The sequence below is a fragment of the Oncorhynchus mykiss genome, chromosome 23, assembly GCF_057628025.1.
Source record: "Oncorhynchus mykiss isolate SJ-2025 chromosome 23, ASM5762802v1, whole genome shotgun sequence".
Lineage (NCBI taxonomy): Eukaryota > Metazoa > Chordata > Actinopteri > Salmoniformes > Salmonidae > Oncorhynchus > Oncorhynchus mykiss.
Genome location: NC_143044.1, coordinates 37,548,163 through 37,575,946, shown reverse-complemented (window position 1 = coordinate 37,575,946; position 27,784 = coordinate 37,548,163). Strand labels below are relative to the sequence as shown.

The 27,784-nt window shown below is 47.2% G+C and overlaps 3 protein-coding genes across 11 annotated transcripts in view; 2 read left to right on the top strand and 1 right to left on the bottom strand.

Annotated features, from left to right (window-relative positions):
* The first annotated feature begins 2,805 nt into the window (after nt 1-2,805).
* On the top strand, nt 2,806-9,239 carry LOC110502866 (ran GTPase-activating protein 1). 3 transcript variants are annotated; one of them, XM_036960603.2, is made up of 15 exons: nt 2,806-3,057; nt 3,467-3,584; nt 3,731-3,858; nt 4,042-4,101; nt 4,740-4,784; nt 4,929-5,063; nt 5,287-5,445; nt 5,532-5,645; nt 5,711-5,810; nt 5,930-6,014; nt 6,106-6,328; nt 6,469-6,571; nt 6,683-6,771; nt 7,004-7,125; nt 8,316-9,239. In XM_036960603.2, exons 2-15 carry the CDS (start codon nt 3,473-3,475, stop codon nt 8,398-8,400), a joined length of 1,560 nt encoding a protein of 519 aa, XP_036816498.1. In that variant the 5' UTR covers nt 2,806-3,057; nt 3,467-3,472; the 3' UTR covers nt 8,401-9,239. The 3 variants fall into 3 exon arrangements, with proteins under 3 accessions (XP_036816498.1, XP_090073557.1, XP_021436881.2); XM_090217431.1 differs by having other exon boundaries at nt 4,605-4,784; nt 5,532-5,582; XM_021581206.3 differs by having other exon boundaries at nt 4,605-4,784.
* A 257-nt stretch (nt 9,240-9,496) lies between these two features.
* On the top strand, nt 9,497-18,364 carry chadlb (chondroadherin like b). Of its 4 annotated transcripts, none has more exons than XM_036960602.2 (8): nt 9,497-9,726; nt 12,818-12,988; nt 13,311-13,505; nt 13,853-14,154; nt 14,756-15,257; nt 16,000-16,686; nt 16,858-17,024; nt 17,243-18,364. In XM_036960602.2, exons 2-8 carry the CDS (start codon nt 12,818-12,820, stop codon nt 17,535-17,537), a joined length of 2,319 nt encoding a protein of 772 aa, XP_036816497.1. In that variant the 5' UTR covers nt 9,497-9,726; the 3' UTR covers nt 17,538-18,364. The 4 variants fall into 4 exon arrangements, with proteins under 4 accessions (XP_036816497.1, XP_036816495.1, XP_036816496.1 ...); XM_036960600.2 differs by having other exon boundaries at nt 9,508-9,737; XM_036960601.2 differs by having other exon boundaries at nt 9,532-9,722.
* The window catches only part of l3mbtl2 (L3MBTL histone methyl-lysine binding protein 2), a 26,787-nt gene continuing 17,277 nt past the window's right edge, over nt 18,275-27,784 (bottom strand). For all 4 annotated transcript variants that reach the window (XM_090217429.1, XM_036960596.2, XM_090217430.1 and 1 more), the window contains 6 exons: nt 23,566-23,707; nt 20,492-20,574; nt 20,104-20,338; nt 19,681-19,725; nt 19,399-19,557; nt 18,275-18,782 (listed from right to left, as the gene is read on the bottom strand). In XM_090217429.1, coding sequence (XP_090073555.1) covers nt 18,601-18,782; nt 19,399-19,557; nt 19,681-19,725; nt 20,104-20,338; nt 20,492-20,574; nt 23,566-23,707 — 846 coding nt within the window. In that variant the 3' untranslated portion in view covers nt 18,275-18,600. The remainder of the gene's footprint in view (nt 18,783-19,398; nt 19,558-19,680; nt 19,726-20,103; nt 20,339-20,491; nt 20,575-23,565; nt 23,708-27,784) is intronic.

The following is a 27,784-nucleotide window of genomic DNA, read 5'->3' as shown; positions in this document are numbered from 1 at the left end:
AGGGAAGATGGTTAAAATTGATGGGAAGATGGATGGAAACAAATACAGGACCATTCTGGAAGAAAACCTGATGGAGTCTGCAAAAGACCTGAGACTGGGACGGAGATTTGTCTTCCAACAAGACAATGATCCAAAACATAAAGCAAAATCTACAATGGAATGGTTCAAAAATAAACATATCCAGGTGTTAGAATGGCCAAGTCAAAGTCCAGACCTGAATCCAATCGAGAATCTGTGGAAAGGACTGAAAACTGCTGTTCACAAATGCTCTCCATCCAACCTCACTGAGCTCGAGCTGTTTTGCAAGGAGGAATGGGAAAACATTTCAGTCTCTTGATGTGCATAACTGATAGAGACATACCCCAAGCGACTTACAGCTGTAATCGCAGCAAAAGGTGGCGCTACAAAGTATTAACTTAAGGGGGCTGAATAATTTTGCACGCCCAATTTCAGTTTTTGATTTGTTAAAAAAGTTTGAAATATCCAATAAATGTCGTTCCACTTCATGATTGTGTCCCACTTGTTGTTGATTCTTCACAAAAAAATACAGTTTTATATCTTTATGTTTGAAGCCTGAAATGTGGCAAAAGGTCGCAAAGTTCAAGGGGGCCGAATACTTTCGCAAGGCACTGTATATACACACAGTGGGGAGAACAAGTATTTGATACACTGCCGATTTTGCAGGTTTTCCTACTTACAAAGCATGTAGAGGTCTGTAATTTATCATAGGTACACTTCAACTGTGAGAGACGGAATCTAAAACAAAAATCCAGAAAATCACATTGTATGATTTCTAAGTAATTAATTTGCATTTTATTGCATGACATAAGTATTTGATACATCAGAAAAGCAGAACTTTCTATTTGGTACAGAAACCTTTGTTTGCAATTACAGAGATCATACATTTCCTGTAGTTCTTGACCTGATTTGCACACACTGCAGCAGGGATTTTGGCCCACTCCTCCATACAGACCTTCTCCAGATCCTTCAGGTTTCGGGGCTGTCGCTGGGCAATACGGACCTTCAGCTCCCTTCGAAGATTTTCTATTGGGTTCAGGTCTGGAGACTGGCTAGGCCACTCCAGGACCTTGAGATGCTTCTTACGGAGCCACTCCTTAGTTGCCCTGGCTGTGTGTTTCGGGTCGTTGTCATGCTGGAAGACCCAGCCACATCTTCAATGCTCTTACTGAGGGAAGGAGGTTGTTGGCCAAGATCTCGCGATACTTGGCCCTATCCATCCCCCCCTCAATACGGTGCAGTCGTCCTGTCCCCTTTGCAGAAAAGCATCCCCAAAGAATGATGTTTCCACCTCCAGGCTTCACGGTTGGGATGGTGTTCTTGGGGTTGTACTCATCCCTTTTCTTCCTCCAAACACGGCGAGTGGAGTTTAGACCAAAAAGCTCTATTTTTGTCTCATTACCACATGACCTTCTCCCATTCCTCCTCTGGATCATCCAGATGGTCATTGGCAAACTTCAGACGGGCCTGGACATGCGCTGTGTGCGCTGCAGGATTTTAATCCATGACGGCGTAGTGTGTTACTAATGGTTTTCTTTGAGACTGTGGTCCCAGCTCTCCTCAGGGCATTGACCAGGTCCTGCCGTGTAGTTCTGGGCCGATCCCTCACCTTCCTCATGATCATTGATGCCCCACGAGGTGAGATCTTGCATGGAGCCCCAGACCGAGGGTGATTGACCGTCATCTTGAACTTCTTCCATTTTCTAATAATTGCGCCAACAGTTGTTGCCTTCTCACCAAGCTGCTTGCCTATTGTCCTGTAGCCCATCTCAGCCTTGTGCAGGTCTACAATTTCATCCCTGATGTCCTTACACAGCTCTCTGGTCTTGGCCATTGTGGAGAGGTTGGGATCTGTTTGATTGAGTGTGTGGACAGGTGTCTTTTATACAGGTAACGAGTTCAAACAGGTGCAGTTAATACAGGTAATGAGTGGAGAACAGGAGGGCTTCTTAAAGAAAAGTAACAGGTCTGTGAGAGCCGGAATTCTTACTGGTTGGTTGGTGATCAAATACTTTTGTCATGCAATAAAATGCAAATTAATTACTTAAAAATCATACAATGTGATTTTCTGGATTTTTAGATTCCGTCTCTCACAGTTGAAGTGTACCTATGATAAAAATTACAGACCTCTACATGCTTTGTAAGTAGCAAAATCGGCAGTGTATCAAATACTTGTTCTCTCCACTGTAGGTAACTGCCCAAATAAAGGAAACACCAACATTGAGTCTTAAAAGGGTGTTTGGGCACCACGAGCTGCCAGAACAGCTTCAATGTGTCTTGGAAGGAAAATGCACCCCACAACACAACATATCATTTGTATCTCTCATTTACTCATGTCTTTCCTTTATTTTGTAAGTTACCGGTTGCCTACAGTCGGGAAGGCCTGTGATTTCTTAATCTGGCCCTGGACATTTCCTGTTTTCATCCGGCTGGTCATGACTTTTTTAATGTGTCAGGTAATTCATCCCTTGAAATGGTTGGATGGAAATGTGGTTAGCAAGCCCCTGGCTGTCCGCAAATAAATAAATAAAAACTAGAAAATGTGGCCATCTGCTTTGCTTAATATAAGGAATTTGAAATGATTTATACTTGTATTTATACTTTTAACATATAAGTAAATGTAATTCGTAAAAATGTATTTTGATACTTAAGTATGTTTTAAACCAAATACTTTTAGACTTACTCAAGTAGTATTTTACTAGGTGACTTTCACTTTTACTTGAGTCATTTTCTTTTGATGTATCTATACTTTTACTCAATTATGACAATTTTCAACTTTTTTCCACCACTGCTGATTTGTACCGTGAATATATTTGATCCTCTTCTTCTCGAAAGGTTTTTTTCAGGCGCTCTTTTGCCCTCTAATCTTGTATTGCAAACAGGTTGCAACTCCACTCCACAAAGTGGCGGAAAAGAGCAATCTAGTTAGTGGGACTGTGTACAAAAAACTGAAAGAAGAAAAAACATTGACGTTAATCATTGTAGCAACAAGCGCACGGAAGGAGGCAACGCGACTATCATAATATATCATCCGTTACGGTACTGTAACATGTTTGTCAACAATTAAATATGTTGTTTTTGTGTATATTTGATGTCGTAAGTGCTGAAAAACTGAACCTTCTTTAGGCTAACTCGTCTAAAGGAACGAGTACTTATATTTTGGATAACGTCGGTGTGCTAGCAGCCGGCTAGCTTACTATAGTTTAACGTTAGTAGCTTGTCACACTAACAAACAGAATGCTACGTTACTGCGTTCTCTTTTCCCGTCATGTTTGTTATCTAGCTATGCAACTCAAACCTCATGTTACCTGGCTGAGTAGTTGATTCATATGAGCACAGTAATAATAGTCATTGGTAATGCCTGGTACTCATTGTCAGTAAATTGTTAATCATCAGTACTTTGCGAGCCAATTCATCTCACTGTTCTTGCTTTCATACAACACGACAGACCACCATGGCTTCCGATGACATTGCCCTGCTGGCCGAGGCGCTGTCCAAGACTCATGTAGGATATGGAGAGTTGAGCTACAAGGGCCAGGGACTGAAGCTGGACAACACAGAGTCTGGTGAGTGCACTGATTGCAAACTGGTCAACAACAGGAGACTTAAATATGGCATTGTTCTCTAACAATGCCAACACGGTTAACAGCTTGGTTAACAGCTTTGATAATAGTCTTCTGTCATCTGTTGGTGAATCTGGTTGTCTCTGCAGTGAAGGAGTTGGTGCGGGAAATAGAGGAGTACCAGGGACTCCGGGCCCTGCGGTTGGAGGGAAACACAGTGGGAGTGGAGGCAGCGCAGGCTATCGCCAAAGCCTTGGAGTGCAAAGACCAACTTCAGGTACTGGGTGGAGAGAGGCTTGAGATCAATTGTCTGTCTCCCAGGATTAGCAAAGCAAACTGACTTGGGCCTACTGCTGAAAATAGTGAAGTCACCCATTCACCCCATGATCCTTAGGAGGGTGTCAGCATTTTACTGTTGAGTGTATTTCTTTACATCCTGCTTTAACTGTTTATTTTTTAGAGTTGCCACTGGAGTGATATGTTCACGGGTCGCTTGCGCTCAGAAATCCCAACTGCCCTGGTGAGTCAACACTAACAACCTCCCCTTGTGCTTCATCTAATTTTATACATATACTGATATACAGTGACAAGAAAAAGTATGTGAACCCTTTGGAATTATCTGGACTTTGCATAAATTGGTCATAAAATTTGATCTGATCTTCATCTAAGTCACAACAATAAACATACAGTCTGCTTAAACTAAAACACAAACAATTTTACGTTTTCATGTCTTTATTGAACACAGTGTAAACATTCACAGTGCAATGTCTTACCGTGGACTGATGAACATCAAGGCTTTAAGAGATAATTTTGTGACCCTTTAACAATTCTTAATCTTGGGTTTTCTGAGATCTCTTTTGTTCGAGGAATGGTTCACAGCAGGCAAGGCTTCTTGTGAATAACAAACTCCAATTTTATGACATTTATGCAGAAATCCAGATCATTCCAAAGGCTTCACATACTTTTTCTTGCCACTGTATGTTCCACAAGTCTGTAGCTCTTCATGTCTCTCTTCATCCTCAGAGGTCCCTGGGCAGTGCGTTGATGACAGCAGGGGCCAGACTGCGAGAGCTTGACCTGAGTGATAACGCCTTTGGGCCAGATGGGGTAAAGGGCATTGAGACTCTACTGAAGAGCTCTGTGTGTCACTCTCTACAGGAGCTGAGACTCAACAACTGTGGCATGGGCATCGGAGGGGGCAAGGTGAGCATTTGGAAACACTAATTGTGTGACTGCTAGTACTTACTGACTTAGGAGCATAGGCCATCAATGACTTTTCTCCATCATTTGTTTTTCTGGTCTACTGTTAGGATGTGCCACAAAGTAACCAGTGTTTTTGTCTGTTAGATCCTGGCGGCAGCGTTGACTGAGTGTCATGAACAGTCCAGTGTTCTCGGTGCCCCACTGAAACTGAAAGTGTTCCAAGCAGGCAGAAACCGCTTGGAGAACGAAGGAGCCACAGCCCTTGCCCTGGCATTTCAGGTACAGACAAACGGACACAAACTGCAACTTTATGATGAGGATCTATCCCCATATCATTATTCTCTGTAATGAAGACATGTCTCTTGTTCACACACTGAGCTTGTTAGATGCAGCTTGGCCTAATATCTTTCTTTTTTTTCTCCCCTCTCTTTTGTGCACTCTCCCTCCCCCTAATTTCTCTCGTGCTCTGTTTCTCCATCTCCCTCCTCCTCTCTCTTGTCAGCTGATGGGAAGCCTAGAGGAGGTGCACATGCCCCAGAATGGGATCAACCATGCTGGGGTGACTGCTCTGGCCACCGCCATGCAGCACAACCCCCACCTGCGCATCCTCAACCTCAACGACAACACCTTCACCAAGAGAGGGGCGCTGGCTATGGCTCAGGTATTAGTTTTTTACTTTTAACATATTAGGTTTTATTTTACGAGTTCTCTTAATTTATAATGATATTTTCCCCTCTCTGTCCCCAGGCTCTGAGGCACCTAAGGACTGTGCAGGTGATCAACTTTGGGGACTGCCTGGTGCGTTCTGAAGGGGCCATCGCTCTCTCTGCTGTCCTGAGAGAGGGACTGCCCACTCTTAAGGTCAGTAGAGGTGTGTGTGTGTGTGGATTACCCAGTCTTGTCTGATTGTTCATTCCTGTGTTCAGGAGCTAAATCTGTCCTTTGGGGAGATCACGGAAGCTGCAGCACTGGTGTTGGCTCAGGCCGTACAAGACAAACCCCATATGGAAAAACTGGATCTCAATGGTATTATTCACCACGCACTACTTCAATCAGTCTGAATGGCCATGAAATATAGATCCAAGTGTTAATGACAAATCCATTTTGTGTGTTTTGTTTATAATATATGATCTGTTTTTGTCCAGGTAACTGTTTGGGGGAGGAGGGGTGTGAGGCTCTGAAGGAGACCATGGACAACATGGACAGGGCTGACATACTGGCATCTCTCAGGTAGGTGTGTGTTGATGTCATCACAGGTGTAATTATACAACATTTAGCTATCGTCCTAGATGCTGTATTGGCCTTGTTCTACGCTCTATAGTGATGATGAGGGAGAGCCTGATGAAGAAGAGGAGGAAGAGGAGGAGGTTGAAGATGAGGATAATGGCAAAGAGATGAAGGAGAATGGAGTGAAGGATGAAAAAGAGAGCCCAGTGAAGCTTGAGCCAACTTGTCATCCAGAGATCCTCTCTTTCCTCAGCTCCCCCACTGCTGAGACACTGCTCAAACTGGGGGACAACAGGACTGGACTCATCCAGCAACACGTAAATGATTACTGTGGTCATGGGCCATTCACACTTTAACTGTTGAAGTGTATCTGAAGAGGGCCTTGTTGTGTAAGGTTAGAAGGCAACAACAGTTGTCATTGGGTTTTAACATCTATTGTGGAAACTTCCCTGGTCAGGTGGATGTCTCTGACCCTGATAAGGTTGCCGATGCCTTCCTGAGAATCTCCTCTCTGTACAGTGATGACCATGAGGTCAAGAAGGCTGTCCTGGAGACTATTGGTGAGCCTAAACAGTCAAACACCCTCTTCTCTAAGTCCTGTCCGGCATCCTGCCTTGTCTCTGTTGGAGTGGGACTCTTAATGTGACTAAGTTGCGCTGCTTGTCCTACAGACATCCTGTTGAAGAAGGCATTCTCTGGTTCCTCCCTGCAGACCTACAGCTTCCTGTCCACTCTACTGGTGATGCTGGGGCTCCTCAAGGTAGCAACACTATGTACAACATGCTTATACCGTTCACTGAGTCTCAGCCATGTCAGTTACCATGTTGGGGTCAATCCATTCAAATCCATTACTTGCAGGAAATGAACAAAAAATGTCCTGTTTTCTATGAGATTTATTTAACTTGACAGGCTACAAAAATGTAGCCCAACTCTGATTAGCAGTAATGCCAGCCCTAATGTATATGGCTCCCATGTTAATCTGTGCTGTCCAGGGTGAGGGCAAGGCGAAGAAGGTGCAGGTGTTACCTGGTCACCTGTTGGTTTTGGAGCACGCTGTCCAACAGGACTACTTCCCCCAGGACCACGCCACCCTGCTGGACACCTTTGTCGCCAGGTAAGGCTGTGTGTGTGTACCCGTTAGTCTGTCTGGGTAGGTTGTGGACATTGAATAGTAGGCAACTCCATGATCCTTGGGGTCTCAAGGGTGTCCCTCAATGAAGAAAAATAACAAATCTAATCTTCTAATACATCACAATGGAATAAATTACATTTCAATACTGTCACTATAACATCAGAATGGCGTCTAGACGCACAGAATTTGAATTGTAGTTATATGGTGGTGGAACTGGAGCATTAAGACATCACAATGGCTTCTAGACGCACAGAATTAGAATTCATATTTCATACTATGATGGAGGAACACGGTATAATTCTAGTTCGATCCGTCTAGACACCATTTTAAGAAAAACACGTCTAAATATAACTTTTCAACATTGCCTGCTCCAGAGTGTTTTCACTACTTATAAAAACGGAATATTGTAGGGCTTCCCTCATGCCCCTTCTCATCACTGTGCTAGCAGCCATGTGAGTGCAAGCTAGCTACCAACCAGAACATTAAGCTAGCCAAGACTAGCTACACAAACAGACTATAAAGCTACAAGTAGTGAGTTACAAATGGACTGTACTAAAGAAGTTAAATGTCTTACCTGTAATGAAATGTTTTACACACACATAGCTTACTTGAACACCGGGTCCCCACATTTCCCACTCGCCCACACTGACTAGTCTGAAGCCACAGGGATCTTCTCGCAGGCTCCATTCCCCTACGTGGGAGCATTGCGATCCATAGGTCGGGATTTTTGACCTGGTTACATGTACATTGAACAACACAGCAGCTTTTCGGCATGTTTTGTTATTTCTCTATAACAAAAAATCTACTACGAAGTTGTCTCTTTTACATTGGAGGTCAATAGGAAGGAATTTAGGTTTTCTTCAATTTGTGTGTGTGGTCAAGGGGAATTCCTTATTAAATAAATATAGACTGGGACTATTGGAAAGTAATTTATTGCACTGTGATGTAATTAGACATGGGTTCAAATACAGTACATTTGTATTTTAAATACTTTTTCTGTGTATTTGGCTTAATCAACTACTTCTATATGAAAATAATTTCCTATAAATACTATTTGAAACTATTTTCAAATACATTTATTTTCTTGTTTTAATTTTATCTTGTGATGAGCTTAGATTTTCCCACTGTTGTGGAGGTAAAAGTTCTTATGCGTCTGTGTATGCAACCTACAGGCACGGTAAAGCCCTGAAGTCCTGCAGCCATGCCCGAGATAGTCTCAAGTCCACACTGGAGAGAAGGATCTCCCCGGAATGCTGAGCCCTCCTGCAGCCCAAATGAACCAGTCAAAGCCACACAACCTACGCACACACTCCCACTCAGGACACACACTGCACTGATAAAGGGACATTCCTTGCATGAGGACCTCGCATAGAGATACTTTACACTGGACAGAAGGGGACGAAAACCAATCTACCTACACTCAATACATACCTGTGCGTTTTAGATTCATGAAGCTCCTCCAATGAAGATGTATTGAAGACTAGTTATTCAGACAGGGTTTCCTCATTTTTATTTTTCTATTTGATCTTGTTACTATTTTTTTTTACAAAAAAGGGACATTTTCGTTAAGCCTTTAAACTAAAGACATCGTGGGGAGAAAGTGATTTGAAAAATTGAAGTTGATGGGCACACACAAGAATGGTGGTCAGATTCCGTAAGAACATGGTATTACGTTCTAGATGAACCTAGCTGGCCACGTCTGTACTGCTCAGCCTTAATATTATCCCACCATATTATTCCTGAGTTCAACCAGGTCAGATTCATTACTGTGCATCAGACGGTGAGGAGTGGACTACAGTATTCCTGTGCATCGCACCGTATGGACAGGAATAGACATCTATGTATGTATTGCTCTTGTACTGTATGCCGTTATAACAATGTGGAGCTCAGGAGACTAACTTGTTGAAAGGGAACTTATGGGGGAAATAGAATTTACCTTTGATTCTCATGTGTCTTACAACTTTAATGTAATGAACATTGATCTGTATAACATTGGAATAGATGTACAGTATCATCAGGACTATATTGATGTTTTTCATGTTAATCTGATTGTATTGAGATGAAGGGAGTGATGTGATAAAATATTACTTTTCCAAGAGTCCTCAGTGTGTTTATTCATTTTAATCAAACTTAAACGGTAATCCTCAAACCAGAATCAATTCCTCTTCTTGTTTATTTTCACTGCCAGGGATTTACCTCAACATCTATGTTAAACACATGTATGCCTACATTAGACCTATTAAGGGGTGTAAATATTTGATAGGAACACCAGTCACTGACATTTAGTTGTTGGAGAGGCTGGTTAGTTGGCCTCAAGCCACCCTATAGAAGCCGTACAGTAGCTAGGCGATATGCATACTGTTTATACATCCCCTGAGGCGCAGCTCTACTGCGCACTTTGAAACCCACGAGAAATGAATCGAAAGACGGGGTCAGAGTGAATGGAGGGATAATGAAGTTTATTTTGGATGGGGTACAGCCAGGGGAAGAGCATGGGAGAGAGACCAGGGACCGTGAGAGAATAAACGGCAGTACAAAGAACGGGAGCTGAATAACAGGGACACGAATACGGAGCGAGAGTGAGTGAGTAAACGGTAAATGGTGGAGAGATGCTGCCTAGGTTGCGTTAGAATAAAGCGTCGACTTTGTGTTGAGACCTTCAGATATTGATAATATATTAATAATGGGAAAAAACTGCCGGACTTTAATAACTTCTAGAGATTGGACAGAATGGGTCAAATACACTGTCATGATTTTCTGTCAGCCTACACCTTATTTAAAAAAGACAGAGACGTGGGAAAGTTGTGGTGGAATAGCCAGGTAACGGTAGAAAACCAATAGAGGGAAATGTATTCCCCCATTCCCCCTGGTTTATTTACAGGAGACACTCGGCAGCGGTGAGTCCTGTGCCCAGCCGTGAATACACTGCGCGTCTTTGTGCGCAGCCGGCGTGCCAGCTCAACTGCGGTCTAAACTGCTTATCCCCGGGGGGACACTGACACACAGGCTTTGCCCTAGGAAATTCCACCGTCTCTTATTTCTCCCCCTCTCTCACAACTCTCTCATTCACTCAAAATTCACAACGGTCTGTGATCATTGTAGGTGGAGATATCTTTGAAAAATGTGTTAAAACAGTTTTTCAATTGCTAAGTAGTAACAAGTAGGCTAGTGGTCAACAAGGATTACATCGTTTTAGTTGGATTTATCTGGAAACTTTCCTCGTTTCAGGTAGGGACAATCTCCCAAACCCATATTTCCATACTTAGTGAATTGTTTTGGTTCAGGTAGACTGCGACATCAGACTACAAGGTGATAACGGTTTCATTGTGATGAAATAGCTTAAACGTGTGTATGTAGGCTATCATTGAAATACTGTCTTTAGATGCGGAAAAACACATCGTGAATAGTGAATTTCCATTATGAAACTAGGAGAAACATTGGGATTCATGCCATTCTTGCTATTATTGGCTATTAGGTCTACCCTCTAAATACATTTTCTCACAGTCTGAATCTGGTGAAGCATGTGATTGGAACAGGCAGGTTTGACAAGTTTTCAATTTTTTAGTTGCTCTAAATATATATTCAGACAGGTCTTACGCTTTTTAGCAAGATGTTCATTTTTTTTTACCTTTATTTAACTAGGCAAGTCAGTTAAGAGCAAATTCTTATTTGCAATGATGGCCTGCCAAAAGGCTTCCTCTGGGCAGGAGAGCTGGGATTGAAAATACAATACAAATAAGGATAAAACACACAAGACAAGAGACACCACATCACGACAAGAGACACCACAACACGACAAGAGACACCACAACACGACAAGAGACACCACAACACGACAAGAGACACCACAACATGACAAGAGACACCACAACACGACAAGAGACACCACAACACGACAAGAGACACCACAACACGACAAGAGACACAAAAACACGTCAAGAGACACAACATCACGACAAGAGACACCACAACACGACAAGAGACACCACAACACGACAAGAGACACAACATCACAACAAGAGACACCACAACACTACATACAGAGACACCACAACATGACAAGAGACACAACAACATGACAAGAGACACCACAACACTACATACAGAGACACCACAACACGACAAGAGACACAACAACACGACAAGAGACACCACAACACGACAAGACACCACATCACAACAAGAGACACCACAACACGACAAGAGACACCACAACACGACAAGAGACACCACAACACGACAAGAGACACAAAAACACGTCAAGAGACACAACATCACGACAAGGGACACCACAACACTACATACAGAGACACCACAACATGACAAGAGACACAACAACACGACAAGAGACACCACAACACTACATACAGATACACCACAACACGACAAAAGAAACACAACAACACGACAAGAGACACCACAACACGACAAGAGACACCACACCACAACACAACAAGAGACAACACATCACGACAAGAGACACAACAACACTACATACAGAGACACCACAACACGACAAGAGACACCACAACACGACAAGAGACACCACATCACGACAAGAGACACAACAACACTACATACAGAGACACCACAACACGACAAGAGACACCACAACACGACAAGAGACACAACAACACAACAAGAGACACAACATCACGACAAGAGACACCACAACACGACAAGAGACACCACAACACGACAAGAGACACCACATCACGACAAGAGACATCACAACACGACAAGAGACACCACAACACGACAAGAGACACAACAACACGACAAGAGACACCACAACACGACAAGAGACACCACAACACGACAAGAGACACAACAACACTACATACAGAGACGCCACAACATGACAAGAGACACAACAACACAACAAGAGACACCACATCACGACAAGAGACACCACAACACGACAAGAGACACCACAACACGACAAGAGACACCACAACACTACATAAAGAGAGACCTAAGGCAACAGAACATGGCAGCAGCACAAAACACGGTACAAACATTATTGGGCACAGACAACAGCACAAAGGGCAAGAAGGTAGAGGCAGCAATAAATCACGCAAAGCAGCCACAACTGTCAGTAAGAGTGTCTGTGATTGAGTCTTTGAATGAAGAGATGACGATAAAACGGTCCAGTTGTAAGACAATGACCAATGACCAAAGCTGCATGGTCTCGTGGAGTTTTAGCCTACAATCAGTTAGGGAACTTTAGCATAAAGATACATTATAACTATTATCTTATGTAGGATATTGAATAAATACGGATTTATATCGTTTTACGAATGGATTAACCGTATGCATAATTGTAGTTGTTGGGACCACATTTAAATACATGTATATAGATAGTTTTAACGCGGCGAGGTGTGAAACGGCTTTTTAAGTCGAGATGCGTCTCACCGAGTTGATAATTAAGCCGTGGAATGTAGACCGGCGAAAACCGATGCATACTTGCAAAGACTTGAGAAAGCAAATAGGCCAAATTACTCTAATCGGAAAAATAGACGGGTTGAGAAATTAGATTAACTCGATAAAGGGATAAAATTGAGACTCTCTAAAACATATAGGTCTACATGGGATATGGAATGGCTGTCAACTGTGTTTATCTTGTAGTAGAATAATATTTGCGCAGCCAGTTGAATCTCCTTTGATTTTCCAGATGTATTCGATGGACTGCCCCGTAGCCTTGAGGTCTCTGCTGGTACTGTTCTTGGCCATCCCGGGGGCGCACCTTGGCAAGTGCCCAAAGGAGTGCATATGTGACCAAATCTCACTCACTGTTACCTGTGTCAAAAAAAACCTGACAGAGGTGCCTTCCACAATCGACGAGGTAAGCCTAAACCCCATGTGACTGACTCATTGAAATTTTGGATTTTATGAAGTAAGCCTAATGATTACAATTCAAGGGGTAACCTGTTTGAATACAGCAGGGTTTCCCAGACCATGTCCCAGGGCCCCCTGGGTGGACGTTTTGTTTTTTGCCCTAGCACTACACAGTTGATTCAAATAATGCTTGGTGATGGGTTGATTATTTGAATCAGCTGTGTAGTGCTAGGGCAAAAACCAAAACGTGCAGCCGGGGACACTACAGGTTGAATAACAAAATCATATTAAACAAATCTCAATCATTATCAATCCCTTCCACCCATCAGATCACAGTGAAACTGGATCTGAGAAGCAACTACATCCAGGAGCTGCCATCAGGTGCGTTCAAACACACGCCGTACCTGACACACCTGTCCATGCAGCGCTGCAATCTCCGCACCGTGAAGGAGGGGGCGTTCCGTGCTCTGGGCCGTCTCGTCTTCCTCAACCTGGCCAACAACAACATGGAGATCCTCTATCAGGTGAGAGAGATTTGCACAGTGTTATATGTGACTGTTTCTGTGGTTTGACTATGTTTCTGGGGGAACTTGGTATTGAAAATGAAAAGCTCCACACTCTCTTTCTTCATCTCATTTCCCTTTATCTCTCTCTCTCTCTGTCTTGCCGCCACTCTCTCCCCTCCCTCCCATTCCCCCTTCCTCCCACTCTCTCCCCTCCCTCTCATTCCCCCTTCCTCTCACTCTCTCCCCTCCCTCTCATTCCCCCTTCCTCCCACTCTATCCCCTCCCTCTCATTTCCCCTTCCTCCCACTCGCTCCCCTCCCTCTCATTCCCCCTTCCTCCCACTCTCTCTCCTCTCCCATCTCCAGGAGTCGTTTGACGGTCTCTCCTCACTGAAGCAGCTGCTGATTGACCGTAACCGAGTGGAGGAGATCCAGCCAGGGGCCTTCTCTCAGCTGGGGTTCCTCAACCTGCTTTCCCTCACCCACAACCAGCTCACCTATATCCCCAACATGGCCTTCCAGGGCCTGCAGAACATAAAGTGGTTGCGCCTTAGCCACAACTCTGTTAACTACATGGCCACTGAGGCCTTCGCAGGCCTGTTCACCCTCACGCGCCTCAGCCTCGACCACAACGAGCTGCAGTTCTTTCCTACTGAGACCATGACCAGGTATGATGGTTGTGTTGTCTCTTCCCTGACATACACCACAACACCCTTTTTCCAGGCACCATAAAGGCCTATTCTACCAACCATCCATTCCTCATTCCTCTCTCTCTCTCTGTCTCTCAATTTTTACAATTCAATTCGCTTTATTGGCATGACGCAACAATGTACATATTGCCAAAGCTTATTTTGGATATTTACAATATAAAAATAAATAAAAATGAGAATCAAAATTGTCAACGGGACAACAGTAACAACAATAACCAGGGGTCAAAATAACCATACATTGAACAATAACAATAAGCATACAGTAGAGTACATGTGCAGGTTGATTGGTCTGTCAGAGACTGTCCCTCAACTCATGGCAGGCAACAATGTAGTGTGCTGCCAACCCACAGCTCTATGCGTCCTCCCCCAACAGGACGGGTAGCCAATCCTCATCAGAGAGGTCTTTGAAACCTTGAATAAGGGTTTCAAATTTGGGAAAATGACACTCTCTAATTGTTTTATATTTTTTACATTTTGTCAGGAAATGCAGCTCCGTCTCAGGTTCTCTCTCTCTCTCTCTCTCTCTCTCTCATTCCCTCTATCTGTTCCCTCTCTCCAGACTCCCAGAGGTGACCCGTCTGGACCTCAGCTTCAACCCCATGACGTTCCTGGGTGAGGAGACTGTCTCCATGAACAAACTCACCCACCTCTTCATGGACCACATGTCCCTGCAGGACCTGTCCCACACGGCCGTGTCCCTGTCCCCCTCTCTCACCCACCTGGACCTCAGCCACAACCAGCTCCGTGTCCTCCAGCCCTTCACTCCAGCCTCCCCCAAGCTGGCCCGTCTTAACCTGGCTGGAAACCCCATCTACTGCAACTGCTACCTGCTGCCGCTGAGGGAGTGGGGCATCCGGAAGAAGGTGAAGCTGATGGGGGTTTGCGGGGGACCGGCTCACTTCTCTGGGGAGAACCTGGAGGCCATCCACCCCCGGGACCTGCGCTGCCAGAGCCAGGAGGCCATGCTGAAGGCTGAGTTTGAGGAGCAGACTAGGGTGATGTCGCCCCCCACCCCAGAGCCCATCAACAAGGTCAAGTGTCCTGCCAACTGTGCCTGTGAGGTGAGAGAGGGGGATGCTGAGATTTTGATATGGGTTATGATCTTGCTATCCTAAAATGTATTTACCTCACCAAACCCTCTCTCTTCTATCTTATTCCTCCTGTCTTCCCTTATCCATCCCGCCTGTCCTCCCTTATCCATCCCGCCTGTCTCCCTTATCCATCCCTCCTGTCCTCCCTTATCCATCCCTCCTGTCCTCCCTTACCCATCCCTCCTGTCCTCCCTTATCCATCCCGCCTGTCCTCCTTTATCCATCACTCCTGTCCTCCCTTATCCATCCCTCCTGTCCTCCCTTATCCATCCCTCCTGTCCTCCCTTATCCATCCTGCCTGTCCTCCCTTATCCATCCCTCCTGTCCTCCCTTATCCATCCCGCCTGTCCTCCCTTATCCATCCCGCCTGTCCTCCCTTATCCATCCCGCCTGTCCTCCTTTATCCATCACTCCTGTCCTCCCTTATCCATCCCTCCTGTCCTCCCTTATCCATCCCGCCTGTCCTCCTTTATCCATCCCGCCTGTCCTCCCTTATCCATCCCGCCTGTCCTCCTTTATCCATCACTCCTGTCCTCCCTTATCCATCCCTCCTGTCCTCCCTTATCCATCCCGCCTGTCCTCCTTTATCCATCACTCCTGTCCTCCCTTATCCATCCCTCCTGTCCTCCCTTATCCATCCTGCCTGTCCTCCCTTATCCACCCCTCCCGTCCTTCCTTATCCATCCCTCCTGTCCTCCATTGTTCCCCTCAGGGTGAGACACACCACTCCTCCTGTGAGAACCGCGGCCACAACAAAGTCCCCCTCGGCTTCTCCCCCGACACGCGCCTCCTCGACCTGCGGGGCAACCACTTCCACTACATCCCTGCCAACAGTTTTCCCGGCGTTGCCAAGGTAGTCTCCCTCCATCTACAGCGCTGTAAGATTGTGGAGGTGGAGCCTGGTGCGTTCCATGGCTTGAAAGGGCTGGTCTACCTTTACCTCTCAGAGAATGAGCTTGACTCCCTCAGCCCCGACGCCTTCAAGGGCATGCCTCAGCTCACCTACCTCCACTTGGAGAAGAACAAATTCACAGTCTTCCCCAAGGGGGCCTTCAAGCTGCTGCCTGGTCTGCTGGCCCTTCACATGGAGAACAACTCCATCGCCAAGCTGGAGCCAGGGATCCTGAATGGGGCTGAGAAGCTGAGGGGGCTCTATCTGACCTCCAACTTCATCAATGGTGTGGCCCCCAGGGCACTTGACCCATCCCCCGACCTCGACACTCTTCACTTGGGAGGGAACAAGCTCAAGGAGGTTCCCAGTGATGCGCTAGCGAAGACAGGCAACCTGGGAGAGTTACGGTTGTCTGGGAATCCCATTCGCTGGATTGGGCCGCATGCTTTCCAGCCATTAGCTAGGGCACTGAAGGATCTGTATCTGGACGGCATGGGTTTGGAGAAGGTGAGGGGATATATTTACATGCCAGTACATCTGTGGTTTTCCTGTCACTCCTCTACTTTCTCCTTGTTTTCGTGTATCTCCCTTCATTCCCTTGCAATCTCATATGCTCCAGTTTCTCTTCTCTCCTATTCCCTCCCCATGACATGCCTGTGTTTTGTGGTTCTCGTGCAGATGTCTAAGGACTCTCTGGCAGGGCTGGGTGCTGGTCTGAGGAGTCTATACCTAGAGGGGAACCAGCTAGAGGAGGTGCCTGACTTCAACCCTCTGACCGGCCTGGAGGTCATCAACCTGGCAGAGAACCCTCTGCTATGTGACTGCCCCCTGCTGCCGCTACGCATGTACCACATCCGCACATTACGCTCTATCACATACACACACTGATACATGCTTGCAAACTCCCCCTCTTTCTTCCTCGCTCATGTACACACGTGCTGTAACCCACTCATGTTCACCCTCTCATACAATCTGTAAACACACAATCATGTCTTAATGAAAATATGCTGTACTCAACATACATGACAATGCCTTTGTTAAAGCCTAACTCTCTTTCCCTCAGGTGGATTGAGAAGGTGAACCTGAAGGTCCGGGCCACCTGTGTCCACCCACCTGAGCTGCGAGGCCGGAGGGTCAAGGACGTCCACGTCTTCAAGGCCTGCCCTGGAGGGGAAAGCCTGCCCTCTGCCCCCCTCCCGAAGGTTTCCAAACCCCCCAAGTCCACCAAACCCAAACCTGCCCACCTCAATGCCCCCAGACAGGTCAAGGTGGTGAAAACCAAAACCAAAGCTCGCAAGATTCAGACCCCAAAGCCCACCGTCTCCAAGAAAACCACCAAGAGAAGCATGGTGGTTTGATTGCACATAGCTGTCACTATTACACATAACTACAGGTGAGGAGATGTAACTGTCGGAGCTATAATGATGTGCCTCACTTGTCTCCCTCAAGGCTTTGACCTCTGTAGATATGCACAACTCAACACAGAACAGACCAACACACAGTGGTCTTCATAGACAGATGCTATTCTGAAGAGGGTAGAAAAAGATGTAGAATTTCAATAATGTTGAAACTATTCTTTAAACACCAGGATTATACTGCATGTTATTTCTATAATCGAGTGGCTTCCTGTTGAAAATGTATTGAATTCATACTAACATTTTCAAATGGATTTTCAAACATTATGAAGTTTAGTCCGCTATGCTGACGCTTGCTAGTGAAAACCAAACTGTAGGGAGCTCCAACATTTACTTCCCAATCTCCACATTCCACTGTACTAACACTCACTCTAATGGCCATTAAAGGGCAGTTTGACATACAGTATGTTGTAATTGCACTTTCTGTTTCCCACTTCGAAAACATTTTTGAATGTTATGGAGATCGAAATAAAGAATGAACAATTCTGTCAAGTGAGATGCTGGTTCAGTGTGGAAAAAGTTTGGCATTATAAAGAGCTCAAAGCTAGGTTCCTACCAGTACATAGCACTACCCTACTGTCTCGGTGTGTAGTAATGCATGTGTTTCCTAGCAGATCCTAGTTTAGTCAGTGAAATGTCAAACGTGAAGGAAGGTCATAAATCCCACAGACACTCAGAGCAACCAGTTCACTGAAGTACTTTAATCCAGGATTGTATATACAACAACCAAAAGGAATCTGGATATAAAACAAATAAACATTATACAACAACATCGACTGGGTGTTTGTTATTCAATGTATGGAAGAATGTCCTTAACGGGTGTCACAGTATTGGCCTTTCTGTTAAACTGGAACAGTTTTATTCAGCTCCAGAGCAGAGAATGTTCAGAAGTGGGACCAGCTCAACAGACTCATCTGATCTTCAGGTTCAGGTGATCCAAGGCTGTGATGGTGTAGAATGAAGTTAACCACAGACATTCATCTACGGTCAGTTTGGATAATTGTATTCAGGGTATATCAATTTCAGTGAGTCTCAACGTTCCATCGGTTCCACCTCTGTCTGTTGCTTTCTGCTGGTCCTCTCCCTGTGGCTCCTGCTTGACCACCCCCAGGGAGGGTGGAGGGACCTGGGCCTCTGGCAGGGTCGGTGCGATGGGGGTCTCCACCTCCTCCACCTTCACTGCTATGACTAGAGAGAAAGAGGAAAAGAGGACAAACACAATGAGCAATTAAGAAAAGTGAAAGGCATTCAATAATCATCTGCATGTTCTCTTTCTTCCAAGTTATCAACTACATCTGGTATGGCTGGACTGGACGTCATTACAGGATGTGTTTCTACTCACTCTCCTGCTCCTCAGGTTCTGCCTTAATCTGCTGTGTGAGGGATGTGTGTCTACTCACTCTCCTGCTCCTCAGGTTCAGCCTTAATCTGCTGTGTGAGGGATGTGTGTCTACTCACTCTCCTGCTCCTCAGGTTCAGCCTTAATCTGCTGTGTGAGGGATGTGTGTCTACTCACTCTCCTGCTCCTCAGGTTCTGCCTTAATCTGCTGTGTGAGGGATGTGTCTACTCACTCTCCTGCTCCTCAGGTTCAGCCTTAATCTGCTGTGTGAGGGATGTGTGTCTACTCACTCTCCTGCTCCTCAGGTTCAGCCTTAATCTGCTGTGTGAGGGATGTGTGTCTACTCACTCTCCTGCTCCTCAGGTTCAGCCTTAATCTGCTGTGTGAGGGATGTGTGTCTACTCACTCTCCTGCTCCTCAGGTTCAGCCTTAATCTGCTGTGTGAGGGATGTGTGTCTACTCACTCTCCTGCTCCTCAGGTTCAGCCTTAATCTGCTGTGTGACGGATGTGTGGTCTGACTGTTCTGGGGTTCCGGCCTCAGGTTCAGACTGTTGGCTCGGACGTCTTGGGGGGCGGTTCTTGGAGATGAAGTTCGCCAGTTTCTTCTTCACCATCCTTTTCTCTGGAACGTGCAAAGAGAGAGGGTTACAACAGAGGAAAACATTGAGTTGCATGGTTGAATCTAAAAGTGGGTTATCTGGTTTAGTTAGTATCTGTGGTGTGGGATGGTTTTGGGAGGACGTACTCTTTTTCCCCATAGGCTTGTGTTTCTTGCGACTTGCAACAGGATCTACGAAAAGGAGAGAACACAAACATTCCAAACAAACGGCACTCAAAGCATCAACACCAAACAGTGGGGTATGTGTGTTAGTGCCGTCCATCCCTCGGTCCAACCTGGACCCAGGAGTAGACATAAAAAGTTAAGTAGTTGCAAAGTTGCTAAAGTTGTCCGTGAAGCGATTTGAACAGGCAACCTTTGGATTGCTATACGTTTGCCTTATATGCCCACCCATCCACCCTGACCAAACACATTTCAATTTGCCTTCAGGAACCTGTCTTATGGACCATACCAAACGTAACATATCATACTCATTTGAGCGTCTTAGATTTTAATTTACTATGTTACGTCTAGTCTATGAGACCAGGCTGCTGAGTCCTCAGTTCTTACCTGGTCCAATGGGTGGCTGGAGCTGGTATCCTGTGACCTCGCACCAGCCCACAGGGTAGATGTCTGGTGACTGAACGTCCACCCACTGGTCAAAGTCCGGCTCCCAGCCATCAAAGTGCAGCAGTAGCAGCCGGCCCACACAGCGCCTCACGGTGGCGACGCACACCAGCCACGGCTCCATCAGGTCCACAGCTTCCAACTTCATTTTCTGAGTGAAGCCGTGACCTGAGCTGTCCTGTAGGACACACACGCAGTCACGCCCGCCCACACGCCATAGAACCAGAAACAGAACAGTGTTTCTAAACCTCTCTCAGTACCAATAGCTTCTCACAAGTCCATATACTGGAGACTGGGTATGACACTGGGTATATAAACAGCTTTGAGTTACCGTGTTGAAGAGCTGTGCTGGCGCTGTTCTGGCTCCCTTCTCCTCAAGGTATTTTGCCCAGGAGAAGGTTTTCCAGTCATAGCCTGGTAGAGAAGATGAATATGCCACCGGTATAAGGGATATGACACTGCATGTGGAACCACTCACTTAATTCTTATTATAGATTCACCATGCAGGTGGTGTTTGCCCAAAACATTAAACCAGAGCAACAAGAAAAAGGAAAAGAAAGAGAGCAGGGGAGAGAGCAGTGGAGAGCGAGCGTGTAGGGGAGAGAGCGTGTAGGGGAGAGAGAGAGAGAGAGCGCGTAGGGGAGAGAGAGAGCGCGTAGGGGAGAGAGAGAGCGCGTAGGGGAGAGAGAGAGCGCGTAGGGGAGAGAGAGAGCGCGTAGGGGAGAGAGAGAGAGCGTAGGAGAGAGAGAGAGAGAGCGTAGGGGAGAGAGAGAGAGAGCGCGTAGGGGAGAGAGAGAGAGAGCGCGTAGGGGAGAGAGAGAGAGAGAGCGCGTAGGGGAGAGAGAGAGAGAGAGCGCGTAGGGGAGAGAGAGAGAGCGCGTAGGGGAGAGAGAGAGAGCGCGTAGGGGAGAGAGAGAGAGAGCGCGTAGGGGAGAGAGAGAGAGCGCGCGTAGGGGAGAGAGAGAGAGAGCGCGTAGGGGAGAGAGAGAGAGAGCGCGTAGGGGAGAGAGAGAGAGCGCGTAGGGGAGAGAGAGAGAGAGCGCGTAGGGGAGAGAGAGAGAGAGCGCGTAGGGGAGAGAGAGAGCACGTAGGGGAGAGAGAGAGCGCGTAGGGGAGAGAGAGAGCACGTAGGAGAGAGAGAGCGCGTAGGGGAGAGAGAGAGAGAGCGCGTAGGGGAGAGAGAGCGAGAGAGAACGTAGGAGAGAGAGAGAGAGAGAACGTAGGAGCGAGAGAGAGAGAGAACGTAGGAGCGAGAGAGAGAACGTAGGAGCGAGAGAGAGAGAGAACGTAGGAGAGAGAGAGAGAGAGAACGTAGGAGAGAGAGAGAGAGAGAACGTAGGAGCGAGAGAGAACGTAGGAGCGAGAGAGAGAGAGAACGTAGGAGAGAGAGAGAGAGAGAGAGAGAGAGAGCGCGCGCGTAGGGGGGAGAGAGAGAGAGTGCGTAGGGGGGAGAGAGAGAGAGAGCGCGTAGGGGAGAGAGAGCGCTCGTAGGAGAGAGCGCGCGTAGGGGAGAGAGAGAGCGCGCGTAGGGGAGAGAGAGAGAGAGCGCGTAGGGGAGAGAGAGAGAGCGCGTAGGGGAGAGAGAGAGAGAGCGCGTAGGGGAGAGAGAGAGAGAGCGCGTAGGGGAGAGAGAGAGCACGTAGGAGAGAGAGAGAGAGAGAGAGCGTAGGGGAGAGAGAGAGAGAGCGCGTAGGGGAGAGAGAGAGCACGTAGGAGAGAGAGAGAGAGAGAACGTAGGAGAGAGAGAGAGAGAGAACGTAGGAGAGAGAGAGAGAGAGAACGTAGGAGCGAGAGAGAGAGAGAACGTAGGAGCGAGAGAGAGAGAGAACGTAGGAGAGAGAGAGAGAGAGAGAGAGAGAGAGAGAGAGCGCGCGTAGGGGGGAGAGAGAGAGAGTGCGTAGGGGGGAGAGAGAGAGAGAGCGCGTAGGGGAGAGAGAGCGCTCGTAGGAGAGAGCGCGCGTAGGGGAGAGAGAGAGCGCGCGTAGGGGAGAGAGAGAGCGCGCGTAGGGGAGAGAGAGAGCGCGCGTAGGGGAGAGAGAGCGCGCGTAGGGGAGAGAGAGAGCGCGCGTAGGGGAGAGAGAGCGCGCGTAGGGGAGAGAGAGCGCGCGCGTAGGGGAGAGAGAGCGCGTAGGGGAGAGAGAGAGCGCGTAGGGGAGAGAGAGAGCGCGTAGGGGAGAGAGAGAGCGCGTAGGGGAGAGAGCGTAGGGGAGAGAGCGTAGGGGAGAGAGAGAGAGCGTAGGGGAGAGAGAGAGAGCGCGTAGGGGAGAGAGAGCAGTGGAGAGCGAGCGTGTAGGGGAGAGAGAGAGAGCGCGTAAGGGAGAGAGAGAGAGAGCGCAAAGGAGAGAGAGAGAGAGAGAGAGAGCGTAGGGGAGAGAGAGAGCGCGTAGGAGAGAGAGAGAGCGCGTAGGAGAGAGAGAGAGAGAGCGCGTAGTGGGGAGGGAGAGAGAGCGCGTAGGGGGGAGAGAGAGAGCGCAAGGGGAGAGAGAGAGGCGCGCGCGAGAGAGAGAGGGAGAGCGAGAGAGGGAGAGCGCGAGCGAGAGAGAGAGCGCGAGCGAGAGAGAGCGAGAGAAAGAGCGCGAGAGAGAGAGAGAGCGAGAGAGAGAGAGAGCGAGAGAGCGAGCGCGAGAGAGAGCGAGCGCGAGAGAGAGCGAGCGCGAGAGCGAGCGCGAGAGAGAAAGAGAGAAAGAAATGGAGAGAAGGGGGGAGAGAGAGAGAGAGAGAAGGGGGAGAGAGAAGGGGGAGAGAGAGAGAGAGAGAGAAGGGGGAGAGAGAGAGAGAGAGAGAAGGGGGAGAGAGAGAGAGAAGGGGAGAGAGAGAGAGAGAGAAGGGGGGAGAGAGAGAGAGAAGGGGGGAGAGAGAGAGAGAGAAGGGGGAGAGAGAGAGAGAGAAGGGGGGGAGAGAGAGAGAGAGAAGGGGGGGAGAGAGAGAGAGAGAAGGGGGGGAGAGAGAGAGAGAGAGAAGGGGGGGAGAGAGAGAGAGAGAGAAGGGGGGGAGAGAGAGAGAGAGAAGGGGGGGAGAGAGAGAGAGAGAGAGAGGGGGGGAGAGAGAGAGAGAGAGAGAAGGGGGGAGAGAGAGAGAGAGAGAAGGGGGGAGAGAGAGAGAGAGAGAGAAGGGGGGGAGAGAGAGAAGGGGGGAGAGAGAGAGAAGGGGGGAGAGAGAGAGAGTAGTGGGGAAGAGAGAGAGAGAAGGGGGGAGAGAGAGAGAGTAGGGGGGAGAGAGAGAGTAGGGGGGGAGAGAGAGAGTAGGGGGGGAGAGAGAGAGAGTAGGGGGAGAGAGAGAGAGAGAGTAGGGGGGAGAGAGAGAGAGAGAGTAGGGGGGAGAGAGAGAGAGAGAGTAGGGGGGAGAGAGAGAGAGAGTAGGGGGGAGAGAGAGAGAGAGTAGGGGGGAGAGAGTGTAGGGTATTACCAGGGGGTGGTGTGAGCTGGATGTTGTGCTTCTGGCAATATCCCTTGGGTAGGATGGCATGGGAGGAAGCATGGTAGCAGAACCAGTCAGACCCATCACCTGACCCATCAATGCCCACCATCAGGTAGCCATCCAACAGCACCTGGGAGAAAGAGAGAGTAACAACAGTTACCTTGCTACTAGACTCCATTTCAAGGTAATCCAAGATGGCGTGGCAGTCGGACGTGTGTTTTGTCTTATCCTGTGTAAATAATTGTTTTCCTCGTTTTCCCCCCATATTTTTTTGTATATATTTTAATCTCAATTTTCATTTACGGACTGAATATACTCTCCTGCAACCCGCCTCACCCAATGTGGTACGGATCTGCTATTTTTATACTTTAGAACCAGAACCCCCATCAGAAGCTAGCCAGCTAACTAGCTAGTAGTCAGTCAGCCACTGCAAGGGGTCTTCACCGTTGACTCGGACACCAGCCAGCCTCAGCTCGGTCAATACCTGCCAGACTGCACAGCGCGATATCAACCCAGAGCATATCGGACTGTTTTTACTCAACCACATCTCCGGATTCCTACAGCAAGCTCTGGACCTTTACACCGGATCATCGCACCTAGCTAGCTGAAATCACATGCGGAGACCTCACCTGGCTTAACTGGTGCCTCGAGAGACGCAACCGCTCTCATCGTCACTCTGCCTCGGTTTACCTCCACTGTACTCACATCCTACCACACCCTTGTCTGTACATTATGCCCTGAATCTGTTCTACCACGCCCAGAAATCTGCTCCTTTTATTCTCTGTCCCCAACGCACTAGACGACCAGTTCTTACAGCCTTTAGCCGTACCATTATCCTACTCCTCCTCTGTTCCTCTGGTGATGTGGAGTTTAACCCAGGCCCTGTAGCCCCCAGCATCACACCAAGGTGCTCTCATTGGTTGACTCCTGTAACCGTAAAAGCCTTGGTTTCAGGCATGATAACTTCAGAAGCCTCCTCCATAAGTTTGCTTTATTCACTGCTTTAGCACGCTCCTCCAACCCAGACGTCCTAGCCATGTCTGTATCCTGGCTTAGGAAGGCAACAAACATTTTTTAAATTTCCATCCCTAATTACAACATTTTCCGTCAAGACAGAACTGCTAAAGGGGACGGAATTGCAATCTACTGTAGAGATAGCCTGCAGAGTTCTGTCATACTATCCAGGTCTAAGCCCAAACAGTTCGAGCTTCTACTTTTAAAGATCCATCTCTCCAGAAATAAGTCCCTCACTGTTGCCGCTTGTTATAGACCCCCTCAGCTCCCAGCTGTGCCCTGGACACCATTTGTGAATTGATAGCCCCCCATCTATTGTCAGAGATCGTACTGCTAGGTGACCTAAATTGGGATATGCTTAACACTCTGGACATCCTACAATCAAAGCTAGATGCCCTCAATCTCACACAAGTTATCAAGGAACCTACACCAGGTACAACCCCAAATCCGTAAAACATGGGCACCCTCATAGATATCATCCTGATCAACTTGCCCTCCAAATACACCTCTGCTGTTTTCAACCAGGATCTCAGCGATCACTGCCTCATTGCCTGCGTCCGTAGTGGGTCCGCGGTCAAACGACCAACCCTCATCACTGTCAAACGCTCCCTAAAACACTTCTGCGCACAGGCCTTTCTAATCGACTTGGCCTGGGTATCCTGGAAAGATATTGACCTCACCTCGTAAGTAGAGGATGCCTGGTTGTTCCTTAAAAGTGCTTTCCTCACCATCTTAAATAAGCATGCCCCTTTCAAAAAATGTAGAACTAAGAATAGATATAGACCGTCGTTCACTCCAGACCTGACTGCCCTTGACCAGCACAAAAACACCCTGGCGTACTGCACTAGCTTCGAATAGTCCCCACAATGTGCAACTTTTCAGGGAAGTCAGGAACCAATACATGCAGTCAGTTGGGACAGAAATTTCAAACAGAAATTTGCATTCTGCAGCACTAATTCCACAAAGTTTGGGGACACTGTAAAGTCCATGGAGAATAAGAGTACCTACCTCCTACCAGCTGCCCACTGCACTGAGACTAGGAAATACTGTCACCACTGATAAATCCACGATAATCGAGAATTTCAATATTGCACCTGGCAATCCCAAACCCGGCCAACAGCTCCGCACCCCCCGTGCTTCTCCTTCACCCAAATCCAGACAGCTGATGTTCTGAATGAGCTGCAAAATCTGGATCCCTACAAATCAGCTTGGCTAGACAATCTGGACCCTCTCTTCCGAAAATGATCTGCTGCCATTGTTGAATTCCCTATTACTAGTCTATTCAACCTCTTCGTATGAGATTCCTAAAGATTGGAAAGTGGTCATCCCCCTCTTCAAAGGGGGAGACACTCAAGAGCCAAACTGTTACAGACCTATATCCATCCTGCCCTGCCTTTCTTAAGTCTTCGAAAGCCAAGTGAACAAACAGTTCCCTGACCATTTTGAATCCCACCATACCTTCTCAGCTATGCAATCTGGTTTCCGATTGCATAGCCACGCTCAAGGTCGTAAATGACATCATAACTGCCATCGATAAAAGACAGTACTGTACAGCCGTCTTCATCAACCTGGCCAAGGCTTTCGACTCTGTCAATCACTGTATTCTTATCGGCAGACTCAACAGCCTTGGTTTCTCAAATGGCTGCCTAGCCTGGTTCACTAACTACTTCTCAGATAGAGTTCAGTGTGTCAAATTGGAGGGCCTGTTGTCCGGACCTCTGGCAGTCTAAGGGGTACCACAGGGTTCAACTCTCGGGCCGAATCTTCTCTGTATACATCAATGATGTTGCTCTTGCTGCGGGTGATTCTACGCAGACGACACCATTCTGTATACATCTGGCCCTTCTTTGGACACTTAACAATCCTCCAGACGAGCTTCAACGCCATACAACACTCCTTCCGTGGCCTCCAGCTGCTCTTAAATACTTGTAAAACTAAATGCATGCTCTTCAACTGATTGCTGCCAGCACCCGCCTGCCCGACTAGCATCACTACTCTAGACGGTTCTGACTTAGAATATGTGGACAACTATAAATACCTAGGTGTCTGGCTAGACTGTAAACTCTTCTTCCAGACTCACAATAAGCATCTCCAATCCAAAGTTAAATCTAGAAGAATCGGCATGCTATTTCGCAACAAAGCCAAACATACCCTTGTAAAACTGACTACCCTACCGATCCTTGACTTCGGCGATGTAATTTACAAAATAGCCTCCAACACTCGACTCAACAAATTGGATGTAGTCTATCACAGTGCCATCTGTTTTGTCACCAAAGCCCCATATACTACCCACCACTGCGACCTGTATGCTCTCGTTGGCTGGCCCTCACTACATATCCGTAGCCAAACCCACTGACTCCAGGTCATCTGTAAGTCTTTGCGAGGTAAAGCTCTGCCTTAGCTCACTGGTCACCATAGCAACACCCACTCGTAGCATGCGCTCCAGCAGGTATATTTCACTGGTCATCCCCAAAGCCAACTCCTACTTTGCCGCCTTTCCTTCCAGTTCTCTGCTACCAATGACTGGAACAAATTGCAAAAATCACTGAAGTTGGGGACTTATATCTCCCTCACTAACTTTAAGCACCAGCTGTCAGAGCAGCTTCCGATCGCTGCAGCTGTACATAACCCATCTGTAAATAGCCCATCCAACCAACTATCTTCCTCATCCCCATATTTGTTTTTGTTTTTCTGCTCTTTTGCACACCAGTATTTCTACTTGCACATCATCCTCACATATATCACTCCAGTGTAAATTGCTAAATTGTAATTACTTCGCCACTGTTGGCCTATTTATTGTCTTACCTTCTTACTTCATTTGCACACACTGTATACAGATTTTTCGATTGTGTTATTGATTGTACATTTGTTTATCCCATGTGTAACTCTGTTGTGTTTGTCGCACTGCTTTGCTTTATCTTGGCCAGGTCGCAGTTGTAAATGAGAACTTGTTCTCAACTGGCCTACCTGGTTAAATAAAGATATATATATTTATTTTTAACAGGTTGAATCACAAGTTTGCTGGACAGAAGAAGCCATTAAAGCACTACACAGCTGATTTAAATAATCAAAGCTTGATGAGTTCATTTCAATCAGATGTGTAGTGCTAGGGCAAAAACCAAAACATGAACCCCTTGGGGTCCCTAGGGCCGAGTTAGGGAAACCCTGCTTTTATACAGTTACAGTTTAATGG